This window comes from Candoia aspera, chromosome 5 (genome assembly GCF_035149785.1).
Source record: "Candoia aspera isolate rCanAsp1 chromosome 5, rCanAsp1.hap2, whole genome shotgun sequence".
Taxonomy (NCBI): domain Eukaryota; kingdom Metazoa; phylum Chordata; class Lepidosauria; order Squamata; family Boidae; genus Candoia; species Candoia aspera.
Genome location: NC_086157.1, coordinates 102,157,243 through 102,178,549, shown reverse-complemented (window position 1 = coordinate 102,178,549; position 21,307 = coordinate 102,157,243). Strand labels below are relative to the sequence as shown.

The 21,307-nt window shown below is 39.0% G+C and overlaps 1 protein-coding gene across 1 annotated transcript in view; it reads left to right on the top strand.

Annotated features, from left to right (window-relative positions):
• CNTN5 (contactin 5) overlaps window positions 1-21,307 on the top strand; it is a 255,596-nt gene that overhangs the window by 92,198 nt on the left and 142,091 nt on the right. Inside the window, exons 6-7 of the mRNA XM_063305866.1 lie at window positions 11,422-11,603; window positions 20,412-20,548. Of these exons, the coding sequence (XP_063161936.1) occupies window positions 11,422-11,603; window positions 20,412-20,548 (319 nt within the window). The remainder of the gene's footprint in view (window positions 1-11,421; window positions 11,604-20,411; window positions 20,549-21,307) is intronic.

Genomic DNA, 21,307 nt, shown 5'->3' with positions numbered 1-21,307 from the left:
TGCTGCAGGCTCAGCAAACAGTGTGATAAATAAGTAAAGTTTCCCCAGCAGGGCAGTGATGAAAACCAGCAAGCTTGATCAGTGTCTTCTTAATTTTGTTACTATTCTGAACATTACCCAGATAGAACTAGTGTTATTGGATAACTGAGAAATGGAGTGAAGGCATAAAAATGGACCTTTATATTAGAAATCATAATAAGTAAGTACTAGCAACAATCCCTGACTGGTGGAGGGAAGGGGAGAAGAGTTTCATAAAACAATTGATTCTATATGACTTAGTGGCTTCCACCATCACTAACTTCATGAATAGAACAATTTAGTGACTGGCACATCAGCCAATTTTAATTGCCATCAATTTATCCCATTTGCATGACCTTGAGTTCATTTCACATCAATTTATGACTTAAAGAGAAGAAAAGAAGAGAAAAGGCAGCCTGTACAAATATTTGCATGCACTGTCATGGACAATTCTCTTGACATTTGTTTCTTAACATGTTTCTTAGGGTTTGGTTTTCCTTTGAATTGTGAACCACACCTGAACTCTTTGAAAGGCTCAGATTTTGATAAAAGTGGAAGGAAAGAAGCATTTGAAGCTGTTTCCCTCCCATGATGCTTTCCCCACCCTGGGCATAAATTTCCTTCATGGCAAGGGGAAATTCATAAGCGTGAATGCACACATCTGCAAAAGCACAGACCTATCAGTAAGAAAACATTACAGAATCTACTCCAGTGTCATTTATAATATATATTTCCAAAGATATAGGTATATCTGTATTTGATACAGGAATAAGTATTTGATTAAAATTTTGTTTCATACTGTTTGCACCTGATGCTAACTAGGAATCAGGAAAATGCATTGATTATAAGTTTCTCCATTTCATTTTTTCTGATCTCAAAACAGACTTATCATGTTTCTGCCTCAGCCTGAATTTTCTTCAGACAAACTATTTCCATCTTTTTGCTCATTCCTTCTAATGGACTTATTTTATACCATTTTGCCCAAAACTACATCTTTTTTGCAAATAATTTTCTATGGTTCTGCTGAAATTTGGACTTGAGGTAATGTTCAGTGTGGTCATATCATGCCTCTTGGCAGCTCCTTAAAGAAGCTGTAGCTTTTCCTGCTCTCTAAACAATCCTACAAAAAGATGCATTGAATTTGAGGAAGACAGCAGCAGAGAATTTAGAGAAGTGAAAATTGTAACAGTTAACTGTGTTTTGACTTGTGTATTGGCTTGAAAGTGCAAAATTAGGATAGTTATGTTCAAACATATACCCACCCACCTCCAATTCTATTGCTAACCGGAGGAAAAGAATAGCATCAGTGTTATTTTGTCATTAATGGGAACTATTTCTTCCTAAATCAGCAATTTAGCATGGCATAGCATTTAGCAATTTTCACCTGCAAATATCTGTAGTCAAATGACAGTTAAAGGGACAACTGAGTGTGGCCTCAGGGCTCAAACTATCCCTGCAGAAACAGTCACACAGAGTAAGCTTCCCTTGTCTTGTACTTTCCAGATGTGCTGGCACTGCAGCTCTCAGAATTCTTTGGCCAGCATGGCCAACATCTGTGGCATGGCCAACACCACTTTGAGCACATTCATCCAAATGTGGATGCAAGTTTTTTATTTCCTGTTCAGCACAATGTGTTCCACGATGGAAGCAAGGGAAGGAGTCCATGCCCCTGGTCTGCCATTAATGATTCTACTTGTTCAGAAGTCATAAAGGTGAATGAGTTAAGACTGTCTTTTGAGCAAAGAAAAAGACTGCTTAGGGCTTCCTCACTAGAAGAGAACATCTTCTTGAGCTTTGCCACATCTATCAAGCAAGAGTTGGTCACGGTTGGCAGCAAAAGCTGTCTTTGAAGCAGATTCAGGTTTTCAGTCTTATTCCTCAGCAGTAGAAAGTTCTATCTACCAAGTCAGGCCATCTACAAATAGAACCAGGCAGCTGTTTCAGCTCTTACAGTCCTTATCTCTCTTTCCCAGTCTTTCACTGCACAACTGGGGCCAGTTCCACCCAAACTGTGTTTGACTTCATTCTCTGTAGTAATTAGATGAATGACATTTCAGGCTTAATCTGATACCTGGAGGCTGAGTCAAGAAGTAAATATGTATGAAATTCCTCTTCTTCTTACATTTCATCCCACTTACTTTCCCTTTTCCCTGACTGGTTAGCATTTACAAATGTTTCTGTTGTTACCTTTCACCAGGCAATCATTAGGGAATAGAAACTCTTTTATTTTCAGCATTTCAGTGAAAATAAGTAAATGCCAGCTTTCACTAATTGCCAAATATTACTTGCTGTGGGGCTCTATGATTTTGTTTTCCTTAGGATTTTAGCTCAGGCGGTCTCAAACGGTTTCTGTTCCATTGTAACTGTGAGAATGACAAATATTCCTGAGAGATTTTCTGTGGTAAGCAGTTGGCAAGTATTCCTTAGAAAAACCTGGGCTTTTAGTTGCGCATTAATGGTTTATTAATGATGTTTATTTGGAACTGCCAATCACCACAGGCTTCTGGAATTAAAAACTGAAGTGGAAAAAAGGCCATATGTGTCTGTCAAACCCACAAAAGGCTCAAATCCTGCAGACATTTCAGAGGTGTTCTTTGTTCATTTATTCTTAATAAGACAAGGAATTAAAAAACAACCCTCCTAATCAACTTTTTTTTAAAAATCCCAAAATTATCAACATTAATATTGGTATTAATATTAAACTATGGTATTTACTTGGGGAGCTGGGGGTGTTGACGACCGACAGGAAGCTCTGGCGTGGGCTGGTCCATGAAGTCACGAAGAGTTGGAAGCGACTGAACGAATAGACAACAATGGTATTTACTTACCTATACATATATAGACTCATCAATACATAATTTATTTTATATTATTCAACCTCCCATTGCAAGGGTGATCCTCAAAATATTATAGAATAAATTAACAATTCAAACTACAAAAGGAATAATAATTTAATAACTAAATAGGTAAAGTCATTCTGACTTTTGAAACCGAAATGCACCCGCATATATTCAAGACTCAGACAGAGGAGACAGCCAGGATGGAAATGAAAACACCATAGTAGTAATGCCCGGATGTCAGGAGCAGGGATAGCACCGGCAGATGAGAACCGATAAATGTGTAAGCCTATAGACCTCAAGACAACCCCAAGGCCTCCTTCAAGGTTCTCTGTGCTCACTTATTAAGGGGGACGGTACTCCAGCAGGTAGCATCATCCCAAGCTATAAAATTATTTGTATGCCAATAGCAAAACAAATAATTAAATTAAATTAAATTAAATTAAATTAAATTTTAATTATTTTAATTGTTTTGAGTGTTTGTATGGTTTGTATGGTTGTCTTATTTTGGGTTGTTCTTTCCTCCCTCCCTCCCTCCCTCCCTCCCTCCCTCCCTCCCCCTCTTCCTCTTTCTTTCTTTCTTTCTTTCTTTCTTCTTCCCTTCTTTCTTTCTTTTTCTTTTGGAATTGTTTATGTTTTAATTGTAAACTGCCCAGAGTCACAAATGTGAGATGGGTGGCTATATAAAGTGAACAAACAAACAAATAAATAAATACCACCATGTTCAGCATTTTGGCTGTGTAATTTCTATATGACTTGCAGCTTCCTGACCAAGTACAAGACTGAACCCAATGAAACTCAGTAAGTAAAGGTAAAGTCTCCTTTGAGTCATATTTATGTATTTATTCATCCATCCATCCATGTATTTATTTGATTTTAGCCCACTTCAGTCAGTCCACCCTTAGCTGGTTACAATCAGTAATCAACAATAAAATGTCCAAAGTACAATCAGTCAAAAGTGAACGGTCAAAAATTCAGGAGTTGTAAGTTCTAACAAGAAACAAAATAAGATTTGACTTCTGTTATCTTCATGGACATGTCCATATAATTTTCTATAGAATTGATTTGCCATCCTGCCTTTTGGAGTGTTCTTTAATATTCCAGCCTAACCTACAGCCTGGAATTTCCATTGATCCCCTATTTGAATACTGATGCTTCTTAGTTTTTGAAGATCAGCCAAAGTAATCTACATGCTGCTATTTACCTGGGCATAATGCTCATTACAATAGTCTAAATAGGTCATGACCAATGCATTCATTGAATTGAAGTATCCAATTTTATAAAGTGCTTCATTTGCATCCCAGATGAATACCTGTACACTTTCATTGCAAATTTGAAATAATTCTTTCCTTGTTAATCAGGAATTAGGAAGTTTTTAGGCCTAATCTGGCCCCTCCCTTCCTCAAATATTCATTCCCACCATTGCCTGCTTCATCATCCCTGCTAAAGTGCTGGGAGGACCCATTTTAATTAGATTGCAGTTTGCTTTTACTTCTCACAGAAAAGGGATTACATAAAAGTGGAACCGCCAGCATATTCCACCAATCAAGAATTATTTATTTATTAATTTATATTCCACCTTTATATCCATCAAGTGCTTTAGGCAGCTTTTTTTTTCAGAATAATCAAAAAATAACCTGAATTAAAATGAACCCTAAAATTGATCAATCATAAATTAATTAATACATTAATGAATATAATAAATAATACATTAATTAAATGAAGTTAATTTCCACTCCATGATGTCATCCAGGCAACCAGTTCTCTACTCTTGCCAATAACCTAGAAAGGTCAGTGTTGGAGACTGGCCAATTAACAGAAGGAAATAGCCACTGGAAATGTTTAGCGACTACTCAATTAGCAACCATTCACAAATACAACAGTAATAATAAAAAAAATCATTTTCTAACTAACATGTGCATTTACAACCAAATTTCCTGCACCTGACAACAACACATGCCGGAGTAAGAGTAACACTGGCATAGCTGTACAGTTTAGTGACTACCTCAGTTAGCGACCGTTTGCAAATACAGTGGTAGTACAAACTTCATTTTCCAACCAATGTGTGCATTTTCAACCAAATTTAGTGCATCTGACAACAACACACACCAGGGTGAGAATAAAGCTGGTGCAGCTGCCCAACAGAAATTTAAATGAGATGACAATAACCAATTATCTTTGCAGTGTCTCTCTTTTTCTCTCAGTCACGTGCTCACTTAGTGACCATTTCACTTAATAGCCTGGTCATTCGAATGGAACACAGTCGCTAAACATGGTGTAGTATATTTGTATATCCATATATATGTTCTTTTTTCAGAACGTCTGGAGATGTCAGGCCCTTCAGAGCAGAATATAATCAAGGAAGCTATATAGACTTCAATAAGACATTTTAATACAGGGATCAGGGGTAAAGTGTAGAACCTTCAAAACTATGATAGGAACTTCTAGCCCTCTTTACTGGTGAATTCATTAAGATGGAATTGGTTGGAACAATTTGAATCTTCCTGGGTTTTTTGCAAGTTGGACTGCGCTGCCACTTATGAGATAAACTACTAATAAATTCCTATCTAGGGATTATTCATGTTTAGCATTCCTACTGTTTCTTTCCCACAGGAGATACAGAGTGAACACAGGTTTCTTCTCCAAAAAAGGAAATCATTGATGTAAATCTTATTGATTTACTTATTTATTTGATGTATCTGATATAAAGAATTCCAGTTAAACTAGTTCGATTTCACCAGATTCTGTCTGCCACATTACATATAGTTCTCCACATAATTATTACAGAAAACATATTTGTAGCCCTTTCTGTTGCCCATATTCATAGATCTTTGACAGTGCAACCTTTGTAAGTCTCATCTTTCACTTTACTATTTACTGTGATTGTCACAGAGGAAAAATATCTGCTTATACATATGTACATACCGTATATATTCATCCCAGATATAAAATCCATGTGACTGGTGACTTCAGGAAAGAAGAAAAGATTCAATAAAAAAAAGTTACAACTTGCTTTTGAATTGTGATTTGCAATTTGGGAGCAATTTCCTTTGAAATCATTAAAACTTTACAGCCAAAGTATTTTACACTCCTTGAAAAATTGGCTTATTACCTCATCATCAGAAGGGGGGAAAAGTAAAATTTTGAAAGAGACTTGTTAATGGCCTAGGCAATGGCATTAAAAAAAATGTCTTTCAGGATCTTTCCAGATGTAATTGATGGCAGTAAAGTTGATGCAGCATACAATTAAAACAAAATAAAGTCTAGTTAAATCTGTTCAAAGTTTGCTACATGAAATTGCTTAGAAACTTTTCTAACTCATGAATTACATTGAAAAAAAGTCCTTCATCCAAAACATAGGAACAATTTTATATATAATCAGATTCCTTGGGTCCTTGTAGCCTTGTCTTCTGTAATTGGCAGTGGCTTTTTAGGGACTCTAGCAAACATTTTCTACCTGATCCTTTCATAATTTGGGGTGCCAGGAACTGAATCTTTTAATATTTTTTTCTGTATCTATTGGGGTACATGGGTGGGGTCTCAGAGCAATGGAGATGTTTTGCTCCTGATTCAGAAGAACCTATCTATTTTGATTCTACAGAGAATTTCTGGAGCAATTGTCAGAAATTGCCATGAGAAAGCCTTTTTAAGCATTAAGTAACATGTTCTTAGGGACACGGTGGCGCTGCGGGTTAAACCGCTGAGCTGCTGAGCTTGCTGATTGGAAGGTCGGTGGTTCGAATCTGCGTGACGGGGTGAGCTCCCGTTGCTAGTCCCAGCTCCTGCCAACCTAGCAGTTCAAAAACATGCAAATGTGAGTAGATTAATAGGTACCGCTGGCAGGTAATGGCGTTCCGTTTAGTCATGCCGGCCACATGACCACGGAAGTGTCTACAGACAAATGCCAGATCTTCGGCTTTGAAACGGAGATGAGCACCGCCCCCTAGAGTCAGACACAAATGGACTTAATGTCAAGGGAAACCTTTACCTTTACTAACATGTTCTTACAATATGTAAAACAGTCATATAGATGTATTTGAAGAAGAAACTCATACTAGTACTACTGAATTATTTGATCATGTGATTTATATTGCAATCAAACACCTATCCACCTAGGAAGTCCAGAGGAGATGGCTTCTGAAGGAAAATTAAAGGGGGGGGGGGAAACCCCTCCTTTCATCTTCAGAAAAACCCCATTGAAGCAGAATAGCCTAAGAAATATTGACTTCCTTAGTACCATCCAGTGTGAAATTCTCAGCTGAGAATTTGTTCATTTATTCACTTCATATATAACTCACTTTCCACTGTAGTGAATACCCAGGATTAGTTCATTAGTACACTACCTATCTACATCAATAAAACAATGCATGCATCTACCTGCCCATATTCTGACAATCATATGTATGATTTATCAGGATTCTTTCTCTGCAGCCTTTGTAATAATATGTGAGAATGACCTTGGGGGACGGGAGGAAGAGCCCCAGACTCGGCAACAGTCAGATAAGAAGCAGCTGAGCCCAGAGAAGAAATGTGGCTGTAGCAAACCTCTCAGCAGGGACCCTCCCTAGTTTCTTGGCCTGTAAAAGCAAGCGGGGAGAGACCTACTTTCAAACGTGTTAATGTAATCTTACAATAAAGATACAGCAAGTACTCCTGCTTCTTCTCTGGACTGCCTTGCAAGGCTGACAGTCTTTTTATGATAGAAGACAGACAGATAAGACATACATGTTGGGCAGAGGGATCTGCATGATCAGACCCTTTCGAGAAAAACCTAGTGTTGCCCTGTTGCAATACAAGCTAGGCCCCTTTCATATGTGCTTGTGATCTCATGATAGACACACAAAAGAAGTGGAACTTTCAGCACCACTTTCATCATTTGTCCCCTTTAATTGACATGGGGGCAGATCTTAACTTTGAAAAAAAAACTTTTAAAACATTTTTAAAGCCACTAACTTTCTCAGTGAATTTAGTTGGCATGGCATCCGTACCAAAACTATGCACAAGCAAAATCAATGGGGAAGCCAGCAGGAGGTGGCAAGATGCTCACACAAGTCACTCCCATTCCTGCCACATTTTGCCCATCTGCCCACCTGCATAGCACCCACCCATGGTATCCACCTGCCCGCACCTGCCTGCGGCACCCTCCTGCCTGCCTGGAGCAGCCACCTATCTGCCTGCACTCCATAGTCCCTGCCTGAGCCACCTGCCCCACAAGGCTCTTCCCCCCAGTCCTCACTTAACAACCATCATGGTCTTTGCTTTACAACAGCAACAGGGACTGCTGGGATTTCTGTCACTAAGTGATGCAGTCACATGATGCCACGATTTATGACCACATCACTTAGAGACAGAAATTCTGATCCCAGTTGCCATCATAACCCAAGGACTACCTGTACAGTGCCTCACTTATGGTGCTGGTGATGTGGCCTGGAGCTCAGAACTGCTCAGCTTCTGCTACCCTACAGTCACTGTTTGCTGCCTTCCAAGGCCATGATTTGGGATATATGAGAAACTAGGGACCTGACTTCCACAAAGGAAGCTGGGAAGAGGGGGAGAAGCAGCCTCAGGAGGACTCCTTTAGAACGCAGAAGCCCTTTTGAGGTCCTACGATGTCCCCTATCCCTTCTTGCAGGGGCTGAAGCTAGTCTCATCTTGAATCCAGTTCTGCCTATAGCCTCCATCTTGCCCAGCTAGTGTCCTCCCCCAAGTTCTGTGGCATATCTACCTTTCTCCAGCAATGCCTGCCAGGCTAACAAACTGTTATATTTCTTCCACCAGGTCTGGTTTCTCGTCTCTTTCCATTGTTGCTTGTCTTTTTTTTTTTTGCTTAACTTATATGAATGCCATCAGCTGAGAGGAACCTAACCAATCCAGCCAAACTTGCCACATTTTTCTGATACAAGAATGGCCTAAGTGAGAGGATAAGTACAAAAAGACAACCAATAAATAACCTGCTCAATTTAAACTGAATAAGTAGCAGTTCTGGGCATCTCCTTGGAAATGGACCCTCTTCTTGACACTTGGTGGGGAAAAGGGTTTTATACCTCTTTTGTTTCAAATGAAAAGAAATATTAAGGAGAGGGTGTGTGTAGAGCGTAAGGGAGATTATCTTGATGGAGATATGGAAGATCCGTTATTAGGGCAATGAGGGGTAAAAAATATTTTACATCTGCAGCAGACAGATAGTATTCATAAGTAGCTCAGATAAATGCCTCCATAATTCACTGAAATATAGGAAGGAGAAGGTACATCGTAATCAGACTTGCAAGATTCTGTTATCATAATCTCAATAAATTTAATTTTAGCTTTCCTATGGAGTTGATTTCTTGGTCTGGTCTGTCTAATGGGGCTAACATCAATCTTGCAAATCTCTTACTGTTGCTTAAAATAGGCTGAAGATCTCACCTTTGTTACAGAAGATGACCTTAGATCCTTGGGACATAGCACTGCATACCTTGCTGCAGTGTTTTTTCAACATCAGCAACAAGTGAATGTACAAATAACCAACTTACAAAATGCCATAATGCAACTAGCACAACAGTTGGGACAGAATTTACCCCTTGTCACCCTAGTAACAGATCTTGCATATCCCCGTCAAGGTCATCTTCCTTACTCGCTACAGAGAGATAAAGAGACAATCTGCATATGTATCAAGAAAGGGTGGGTAAAATAGGTGAAATCACTCTGCAGGCATTAGCACAGCTTAGAGGCAACGTTTCCAGCTCCCCACTGCTATATCCCCCCTTTTCATGCTACTGATTCGAAAGCAATCCCTTTTCGCCCTTGGAAAGGCCAACCACAGTTTGAAACTGACTGGGCTACAAGTTAGGTCCATGTTTCCATAGTAGCTTGTGCAGAGAAGGGAGGAAACAAAGAGAAAACAAAGTTCTTTAAGCCATGTTTTTGGGGTGGTAAGGAGGGGACAAAAAGCAATAGGAGAAAAAAACAAAATGGGAATTAAATGTCAAGAGGCTCTGGGAGAGACAGCTCATTATCCACTAGGTCTCTGATCAAACAGAGACCATGTAACTGGAAACCTAGCTAGTAAAGAGTCAGTTCCCTCCCTCTCCCAGTTTCTCCGGCCACTTCCCTAACAGCTCTAGCAGCTAGGGTGGCAGGGAAAGACAAGTGGAAGCATAGAGAGTTGCTCATTGCAGTTGGAGAGCAACTTCCTTCTTGAAATTACCCCTCCCCCATGCCTATTGGGTGTTCTGAGTCTACCTTTAAGGATGGATTTGGTGCTGTTCTAAAGTAGCCCTAAAATCACATTCAAAAGGAGCCTGACAATCAGCTGATATCACCTGGTTGTTGGGCTCCTTTTGAACAGACCCACAAAAAGCCTGCGCAACACCAAAGCAAGTTTGGATTGATGATTAAATCTGCTTCTCTAACCATCTGTTTAAATTCACATTCTCCCCAGCCCCACCTCAACCCAAGTTAAGGAGAGCAATTGGTGTTTTGATGGGAATCCATCAATTGCTTTTATAAATTTGTCTCACATTAAAAGCATAAGGATAACACTACTCCACAGCCTTATTATCAAGGCCCAATAGGGTTCAGCAACAAGGGCATAGAAAAACATACTTTTCTGTTGCTCAAGTACAACGCTTGAACCAGATTGGGTTTTTATATATGTAATCTTTATTAAAGAGGTTTTCAACAGGATAAAGCAGTACACATTTTAAGTTGAAAATAAGAAGAATAAATAAAAGTGAAAAGGACATAAAAAAGAGAGAAGTTGAAAAGAAAGGAATAAAAAGGTTACAGGGAAGTGCCTTCCAATCTTCTTAACAGCAGTTATACATGCATTTGTATTTTACCCTCTCAACACTTGGACCAGATTGTGTGGAAGAGCAGTGTAACTCTGTTCCCCAAGTGGGATTCAAGAGGGCAATCCCCAGTTTGACCCCTAAGAGCAGGGATTTGAATGGGTGTGGCTATTCCAGTCCCACTGCTAAGGTTCCAAATATGAGGGAGAATTCTGTCCCTAAAAAGTACAGAAACAGCAGTTGCAAAAAGGTGGGATGAAGGGAGGATGAAAGCACCACAGCTGGAAGGAGTTTTTCTCTTCCTCTCCCTTAGTAATTTTCATAGAGCAAGCCAATGCTCACAAAACATCTGTTGCAGTGGTACTCTTCTGTGGAGTAGGTGGTCCCTGTTCTGCAGCCTACTGACTCAGCTCAACATTTGCGGTCTGGCATCTTCCAGAATCCCCTAACCATTAATCTCTGATGAGAAAGCAATCTAGTTTTCAGTGGAAAGGTTTGCATCAATTTTTACTTCTGTCCAATCATGCTTTTTTCTTCAACACAGCATCTTCCTTCCAATTCTATGATTTAATCACTGGGAAAGACTTAATTTTCAGAAAGCAGGAAGTGTCCAAGACAGCAGCAGCACTAGTTAAATATTCTCAGCTGAAAGTGAAATATATCAAGCAGTTCACGAGCCTTAATTGTGATTACACTTTATTGCTGCTTAGACGATTAAGTGCTTAAATTAGCAGGTAACGGGATCTATATTCTTAATGGCAAAGAAGAGCTAATCATGCCTTCGCTAAATATTTCAGCCCAGTTCCAACAATCTCGTGGAGGAAAGTTAATGGCCCCAATCCGAGCAAAGCCCGCCTGCGGAAGTCCCAAGCAGTGCTCGAAATCCCGAATGTGCAGCTGGAAGATGCAGGGACATATGAATGCAAAGCTGAGAACTCCAGGGGAAAGAATGTCTTCCGAGGACAGTTGCAAGTATACAGTATGTTTTGAAGTTAATCTCTTGCACATAGCAGCATCATTCTCTTACCAAGTGTTAACATGCCTGAATGCTTGAATGTGTACATTCAGACATGTACCCCTGACATTTGGTGGAATCTGTGTTAACTCTGGGTACATTTCAGCCAGAAATAGTTTTGCTGGAAAGCATATATCATTTTGGATGAGAACAATAGTCTCATCCTAAGCCCCAAGGGACATTTCCTAAGCACTGTCTTCTACTGCTGCTTCCTTTCCAAAATGAAACCCGCTCTTTTGCCTCTTTGAAATGGGGAGAGGGTGTAGCAGGTGATAGAGGGCTGAACCAGGGCAATAAGGAATCAAGTATGGCTCCTCACTTTGATGAGTCAATTCTCATTTCTACCCTTGCAGCGGAGGCACACATTTATTATCGATCTGATTTACACCCCCCTTGCTGTGTTCAGACCAGGCTCAAGTCAATTAACATAAATGTAAAACACAATGCTAAAGATTAAAAATATAAAATGTATATTATTAAAAGCATAGTGAAATGCTAAATGCTGAACAAGCAATGCAGAAGAAGGACGGCTCCAGTATGCCAAGAGAGGGCATCTTCAAAAAGACCCTTCCTGCAGATCTGAATGACCAAACAGGTAGATTGTTCCCTCAGATTGATTTATTGATTGACTGATGCAGTTATATGAGTACCTTACTCAGACAATGTGATTCTGGGCAGTGTACAAAGGAGAAGAAGAAGAAAACCATAATCAAGCAATACAATATATCTCATTAAAACTTACTATAATAATAAAATGGTGATCAGAACTTAAATCTTCTCTAGCTCACCCACTGGGGACTCTGTTCATTGCTTTAAAGATTAGTTCCCCCACTTTGAACTGAGCCTGGTAAGCAACTGGCAACTAGTGCAGACCTTTCAGCCAACGTATGTTCTTTGTATTGTGTATCAGTTAGTGGATAATAGGGAGTCATTGTTGACTCCTTTGACTGCCCAGATGAGTCCCTGCAGTTTTCTTGCCAAGATTTTCAGATGCAGCTTGCCATTGCTTCATCCTAGGGCTGAGAGAGAATGGCCCAAAGTCATTCAGATGGTTTTGTGCCTAAGACAGAAACTAGAACCCATGGTCTCCTGGTTTCTGGCCTGGCAAATACAATCACCACATCAAACTGGCTCTTATTTAGCAACTTACCTTCTGCATTTTACACTTATTACACTTTTCAAGACTAGATCACATAGAATGTGTGGCAGTAGTCAGAATGGGATATACTTACAGTATGGATGTCAACAAATCTAAATCCAGAAAGGGTTTAAGATGGTGCATTAGGCATAACTGTGCAAAGACATTCCTCATCATAGCCTCGACCTGCAAATTCAGTGATAGTTGAGGATCAAGAAACGTTCTATGTCTGTAGTCCTGCCTGCTCTTCCAAACAGGCTGAACCTCACTCCCAAAGTCCAATTTCCAACAGCAGCTCCATCTTCTCACAATTTAATTTTAGTTTGTTCACCCTCCTCAAATTTAGACAACATTTGAAGGTACTGGTTCCTTCCTTGGATAATGAGATGTAATAGAGCTGTGTTTCATCACCATACTGATAGCTCTCCTTCCAAGCTCCAGATGAATTCCCTCAGTGATTTAGTGGAAAAGTTCCAGCTTTATGCACCCATGTCATCCCTCATTTTTATTTATTTATTTATTTGTTTGTTTGTTTGTTTGTCTATCAAATTTTATCACCACCCACCTCCCCCATTTACATTTCATTTTACCAGTCTGATAAAAGAAGAGCTATTATTAGGGATTAGTATAAATCTGATCAGTTTTACTCTTTACATTAGAAGGGCTGTATTCTTCTTTGTCAGAAAAAAATTATCGTAATTTTTGAAAGATCTGTAAAAAGTATCCTGTTCCATTTGCAATGTTCTGTCAGTATTTTATTTATTTATTTAATCAATCAACCAATTTATTAGCCACATCAATCACCAAAGCAACTTTAGGCAGCATACAAAGATTTAAAAAATTAAAATAGCCCCTTGAATTTCACGTAACAGCCAACAAAAAACAGGGCACCTTGCAAAACACTGTTGTCACAAGGGCAAAACAAGGTAGGCTGATGTCTACTCATTGGAATCTGGATGCTTCTAGAAAGCTTAAAAGATAGCCCCATATACAGCACATATCTGTAGTCCAAATGAGATTAATATATGAGTGACCGTGATAAGTCTCTCTCAGTTCAGAAGTAGACACTACCTATTCTCAAAGATAGCTCAGAAGGACACTCTGCTTGATGATATCAAAAGCCACTGAGAAATTAAGTAGGACCAGGAAAGTCACACCACCCCTTTTTGATCCTATCAGAGGTCACAAAAAGAATTGATGGTGTTTAAATTGGTGAAATGACAAAGATCCAGATAATCCAACTCCTTCTGGATTTTCAGTTGAAATGTTATCTGGCATTCCTGGGTCCGTTGATGGATTCTTGAGGAGGGACTATGCCACTGTCACTTTCAAAGAAAGGGGGGCTACTCCGTCATTCAAGGATGAACCCAGGAGCAAGTCACCTTGAGTTATCTAGAGGGACAAGGACCTAACATACAGAAGAACCCTGTCTGCTTCCTTGAAATTCATTGGCTAAAACTCTTCCCAGATAACTGGGCAAGACCCCACCTCAGTCAATTCTGTAGGACCTGCCCAGCTACAATCCAACTCTGAATGGATCCAAGTAATTTTCTCCATCACACGCCTAGAATATTCTTCACAGCAGTCTTTCAGCATGCATCGTTCCCTAATATATGGGTTTATTAATATCAATTCCCCAAGAAACCCTAATTTTGAATAATCTGCCTGAAATAAATGAGGGATTAGTGGAAACAGATTTTCAGCTTGATAAAAATGGAAATAACACACTCCATGAAGTGTTACCATGTTTGCCACAGAAAAGTTGGGGTTTTATGGATCTCTCAGAAATATATTGTGAGTCTTCTGTGCTGCTTGGTAGCAATAACATTAACAATGCTTTGAGTGTTCATGCTTTCTTTATCTCTCTCTCTCTCTCTCTCTTTGGAAAATGAAGGGGCTTTTTAGCTTTCAAATAAAACTTAGTTAACAGTCTGCCATGGGGCATTATAGCTTCTTCTTGCCTTAGGTTCACTGGCTTGTAAGTAAACAACCACCCTTCACCCTTTGGATAGCTTCAAACTGGGTTTGTGGATTATAGCTGGCATGGGAAGTGGGGGATGCTTTGATTTGCATTCATTCTTCAGTACTAGCTCTTCCATCTTCCTCAGTCCTGCTCAGTTTGTCAGCTGGATTTGATCCAGTTCACTGGAGATGCCCTGGGCAATGGCTGGAATGCACAGAGGCAGCCCTGTCTGCTTTTATGTAATCACAGGTTGATTTGATTCCCATCATATCTAATGCAGAAAACCAGATGCATTGGGATTGCTTGATGCAGCTGACACTTTGGAATGATCACTGCATCTGTCTCAGCCACTTGGCTTGACATTCATCCCTACCAGCAACAAAAATGACTTCCCGTTGGATGTTACTAGGCCTGCCCTGTTGCCATTTTGTTCATTCAAATCTGCATTTTTTCCCTCTGTCATACTTTTTTCTGTCAGCAGTGGTTTGTCCTCACCATTGTTCAGACTCTGCTCAGTTTTGTGGCCTAACTAGCAGCTTTCAAACTATCTTACTGAATGCCTGAATGTTTCAGATGAATCTTTCTTGGAAATATTTTACAGGCCTTTCCCAGCTGGCCCTTAAAAACAGAAGAAAAGTGTGTTTATTTTTTCTGCCTTATTGCCATAACTTAGCTTCTTCTTGTCTCCAGCTGTGAGTGAAACATGCTCAAACCATCCTTAGCTGTTCTGATGTTCTTTCTAGATCTTCCTTTGATTCCAGCATCTACCAAGGGCAGCCTCAAAGTGTATAAAATCTTTGTCACCCATTACTTTCAAGGGAAGTCAAGGAACTGGTAGGGACTGGGAACAGAGCTAATAGTGGCAGGATAGGGATCAGCATTGGGGACAACAAATTTCAGGTTGATATAGTTTTCTACTTATTCAATGATGACTGGGAAGTACTTCAACTAGGCAGGGGAAAGGCCCTAAGATAAGTTCATGCCAGAGTTCTGGAATGTCATCAGCTTAAGTATGCAGATTAAGTTCTAACTTGCCCATATCTGCATGAATAACATGTCTACTGTATTTACCAATAAAAAGCAAAGGGAAAAACATACTAGAACTATCTGATCTATTAGTCAAAAACAGAATCATATGAGTGAGATGAATACCTTGATAAAATACCTTAGTAGAACATGAGTCAGGATCCCAACCTCCCCTAATACTCAAAGGTAGATCCAATCTCCCATAGGGATCCTCAAAATCTGTACTCCAAGACCGAGAATGACCCATGTATCTTTTTTTAAAAAATTCAAAATTGTCACTACAAAATCCATTTCAAGATTGGTACCCTTGCATTATTTCAAATAGCATTTTAGTAATCCTGTGCCAGAGAACACTCCAGACCTGAATGTCTTGCCAGTGCCAGCTTAATATTCTCAAATAAGTTTAATTACAGTGAACAATTGACTGACTTGGTTAGTCTTATTAATTTTTGCTTTTTCATAAATGGTGAATGAAGTTCATTTATCAGACAAAATTCTTTGCTTGAGCAGCTTTTCATGTAACAAGAAAATTGTTTAATGTTTGCAATTTACCATAATTATGTTAACAATTTCTCTATTATATGATCTTGTTTTTTGGTCTTGCCAATATTTGCCTATTATTATTGTTGTTGAGCATAACAAAACATTTATAATATCCATTTGATTTTTTTAACCCCAATTACTTGAATTACATTTTTAAAACTGATGAGACAATTCTAAATACTCTTCAGCATGATTTATCCATAACACACTATGCTCTCTTGTTCATTAACTTGAATGGCTTCAGGTCAAGCAGAATGGGGACATCTGGCTCACAGACCTAATGCTTTCCACTAATCCTCTCACCATCTAGCTGTGAAGCTCTTGTGTGAAGAACTATGGCCCCTTTTATTCTCCTTGATCATGTAGCCTTTCCTTTCTTTTTCTTTCTCTCTCTCTCCCCCTTCCTTCTTTCTTTTCTTTTCTTTTCTTTTCCTTTCTTTTCTTTTCTTTTCTTTTCTTTTCTTGTCCTTTCCTTTGAAAAGAACTCAGCATTCCGAAATCAATGTTCTGATTTCTCTTCTCTTTCTCTGTTCCTCAAAATTCCCCATTCTTCTGCACTCTTTCTGATAATCTTAATTCAAGGCCTCCCAATGTTTTTGGACCAGCAGGCATATTTCAGATCTTGAGACCATGTTATGGGCAACTTCATAACTTCCTTAGTGGGCATGAACAATCCAAAAATGTCCATTTAACAGAAAGCAAATTGGTGAGATTGCTGTCTACTATCATTTTAGCCTCCCTGAATGCTATCCACAGGTTTTCTTTTTTCTGGGCATGTTGGTGCACTTCCAAACAAAACATCAGACTGCAGCAATCTACTATTTTATTTACTAAGAATGCCTCTGGCATAAGACCCAGAAAAATTCCTGAAAGTAAGGTTATGCTTACGAGGGTATGTGCTGCCATTCCATTCCATGTATTTATTTATTAAAAAGATCTTTTTGAAAAATCAGTTGGAACAGGAACAGGAACATTAAAGAAGATGTTCTCAGGTTCATTAGTGTCCACAGATGCCCACTTGAAGACTCCGGTCTTACTTTGTAGCCCTTAAGAGCCTTTGTACTCCCAGCTGAATAAGAAAAAATCAGTTTTCCAATATTCCTTAAAGCTGTTTTTTTTCTTCTCCATTGTTTTTCAAAAAATCTCTTCTCTTCTCTTCTCTTTGCTTCGCTTCGCTTCGCTTCTCCTTCTTCAATGTTGCCCCTTTTCATCTTCAGCCTTCTCAGCTGGCCAGAAAATTAGATTTTGTCAATCTGTTCTAAGAATTGGAATCCAACCCATTTTTTACACTTTTTTTTTACTCTTATGTTTTTTGTGAGATTTAATGAATCAATTCCAGTTTGCATGAACTTACGTGGAAAGAACCAATAATTATAAAGGTACCTAATTATATTTATTTTCTCTCTTAAGTTGTAAGACTTTTAAATGCCTTCATGTGATGCAGCCTATCCTGCTCTCTTAGCATGCCATCTCCCTTTCCTTCCTTCCTTCCTTCCTTCCTTCCTTCCTTCCTTCCTTCCTTCCTTCCTTCCTTCCTTCCTTCTTTCTTTTCCTCTGTGGTACACAAACAATTGAATGGTGCCTATCAGAATGTACGTCTGTTCATTTGTTATTTAAGGATGAGATTTTGCTTTCTGCTTTCATGCAATTTGATCAATGTAATCAGCAGTTGATCTGTGGTAACAGAAAAAAAGCAAAATTTTGAAACTGTTCAATATGTTCTCACATTACTGGTCAATCTTTGCTTGGAAATATTCCAGCATAAGACAACCAGTGCAAACCAGTGCATATCTGCCCAGAAGTCAACATCCTGGAGTTCCACAACCCTTATTCGCATCTAGGTAAAGCTATCCTATTTGGTCTCCACATGCCAGCCACTCAAAATAAGGGTGCTTTTCTTGAAGCTACTTAAACTCTAATTCAAGACTGGCCAAATACCCAATGGCTTATGTGATTTATTTTTAAATTCACACCAGTGCAAGAACCATTATTAAAGTGCTCCATTGATTTCCTTCTATCTAAAATAGATCCTTCACTGTGTTGGCTCTCAGTTACTAACTAACACAGCCAGATATCTTATTTGGCACTCCTTGACGTTCAGGCCATTGACACCTGTTAGACAGCAATGACATATAGAAGAGATTTAAATGCCTTTCTCTTCAGTGCTTTGGATTAACAAGTTAAGCCTTATTAATTTGAAAAGGGTTTTTTTTTTCTGGGTGTCTGGTATCAGTAACATATAGTTATTCTGCAGCTTGCCCATCAGCTGTCATTGCTAAAGCCTTATAAAGTGAATGGGCTTTGGAGCTAGCTGCAGATTTCTACAGAACATAAAATTGTTAAGGCAACAGGAACTTTTGCTTAAGTAAATGTTTTGTAAATGAGGTGGAATCCAGAGATTCACCTGTGAAACTAGATTGGTTTGATCATTCTAAATCACCATTTAGTGATAGAATAATGAGCTAAGCTATTTCCAGGCTCATGTGCTGTATATCCTCCTCCAGTTATGCATCTGATACTGAAAATTTCTTCTTTCCATTTTGGATAAGCCACTGCTTCACTGAGTACACATGTCGTGCTAAGCCATGATTTCTTAACCACAAATCATTGCCTGGGTGCACACAATATTCTAAATCAGAAACCATACTTGATAAACTTCTTTAGAACTTAGTGTAATGTACATTCCTAGTTCTTTGATATGTCACTAAATGGTCAAAACATGTAGCTCAGGGTTGAACTGTGGAGTCCTTGGAGTCCTGAGCCTTGTTGTTTTCTTGCAGACATTTCATTGCCAGACTAGGCAACATCTTCAGGGCAAAAAGGGAGTGGGCCTTGCTCTCAGTTTATATACCATGGCTTGTCCTGCTTGTGTTGGTGGGGGTGTTGTTCTCTCCTTGGGAGTTTTTGATTGGGCTGTTGTTTGCTGCTTGGTTGATTGCCTGAGTTAATAGTTCCTTGATTAGGGTGTATTGTGCAGTTTGATGGTTCATCTGGTGTTAATCCTAGTGTAGATTTTTGTATATCTGGGTGTTGATTGCTGGCAAGGGAGTGTACTGGTCTTTTGGCTTTTCTATTGTCTCTTTTGACAATAGAAAAAAAGAGAAAACAAAAGAAAGCAAGAGAAAACAAATCAAGGAAAAAGCATATACAAACCTTTGAAGGGATGGTTTCCTTTGACAAATGTTCATGTAAAACATCCCTTTGAAGCTAAACAACTATGTGTTAAAGCAAAGTGAAGTGGTCATGCTGCTACATTTCACCCCATGGTGAAAGGGCCTCCTCCTTCAGTTCAACTAACCTTCTTAGAGCAGTTGGGCTTATCTTACTCTGGAATGTAATATTCATATTATGATTAAATAAGAACATCCTAAAGGGGGAATCAGACTTTAGGTACCAAATAATGCAACAACCTGGCTTGGATGGAGTTGGCTTTCAATGGTCTTGTATCAAAGTACTCGCACATTTCCTGGTTTTTCTATTTTAGAGTTCCACTTATCCCCATTTCTGCTTGAGCTAACAAATTTACCAACAGTCACTAACTGGACTAAATTAAGTCCACCATAATATTTGCCAATAGGTGCTATTATTCTCATGCCATACTTTGGAGCTTCCCATTGGCATCAGATATGCCAACCCAGCAGGGCAATTCTCAGTGTGCAGAGGCAGCATGACAAAATGGGGGCCTTTTTGCATTGCACTGTTGAAGCAGCATGGAATATGCTATTTTTGGCTTGAAATCCACATCACAATTAACAGCATCCATATAACTCATGTAGTGATGATATCTTTGCTCTTCTGGCCCTTGCTTGCAATAATGATGTTACCACCCAAAGACATTTAATCAACCCCATCCCCAGTCATGCCAGGACATTTTAAGTTTCACTGCAAAGGATATTCCTTTGTTACCTCATTTAGTTCAGCCACTTCTGATTGATCAGCTTGTATCTGGCCCATTACTGGAAAAAATGTGCAAAATTGCCACCCATTCTACTCCCTTATCATCAGTAATATTTGATCACCTAAATGAGTCTTCAAAGTATGAGTCGAAAGTTCCACAATATTAATCACTGGGATCCTCTGTCATTGTTGTTATTGTTGGCAGCGTATCCACATTGGACAGAGAGGCTGAACGATACCCAGTTAGACAGCGGGGATCAACTTCGGTGGGAATGTAGAGCTTCTGGAAAGCCCAGGCCAACTTATCGCTGGCTCAGAAATGGGACCCCTCTATGGCCAGAGGTAAGTATGCTGTACTTTTATTTGGCTTCAGATTGTCACAGAATATGGTCTTGGGCTAGAAGCCTACTGAACTGGGAAGTAAAACAATCATATGTTTTCTGGCCCTCTAAAGCAGAGGGGTAAAGCATTTTCGATGAGGAGGCAACTCAGGAAGCAGATGAAGCCAGGAGAAAAATGCTGAAATGATCACAACCAAAAAATAACTTTGATTTAAATAACATTAACATAAATTAATTATAGGGAATATGATTACTTCCTGAGTATTTAAGAATTCTCTCCATTTTTCATATTAGCATTCTAATTTGTTGGCAACTGCTGGAGGAGCTCTGATGTTTCAAGTGGCTTAGGGGCCTTAATAAAGTTTCCTTCCTTGAAAGACTAACAGATCTTTTTGTTATGGCTTAAGCTTGTATCACCTGTTAAGAATCCATACTTACCTTTTTCAGCCTTATGTTTGTGGCACCCTGAGTCTGTATCTTTTTTTTTCTTTCTTTTTGTTAAAGTGTGCATGAAAATCCACAGGAATCTTAAGAGATGCCTTTTTTAATTTGTACATTTCCTCTTATATATTTTATTACTTTATGTGCCCTATATCATAAATCTCACAGTGAGATGTAATCAAGAACACAGCCATTCAGCAACCACTTCCTTCTTCTTCCACATCACTAATAAAACAGAAAATACTAAGCTGCATTCTGAAGTCTTCACATTAAAAGCAAATATCTTTAAAAAAAAATCGAAAACTTTTCTTTGTCTTGA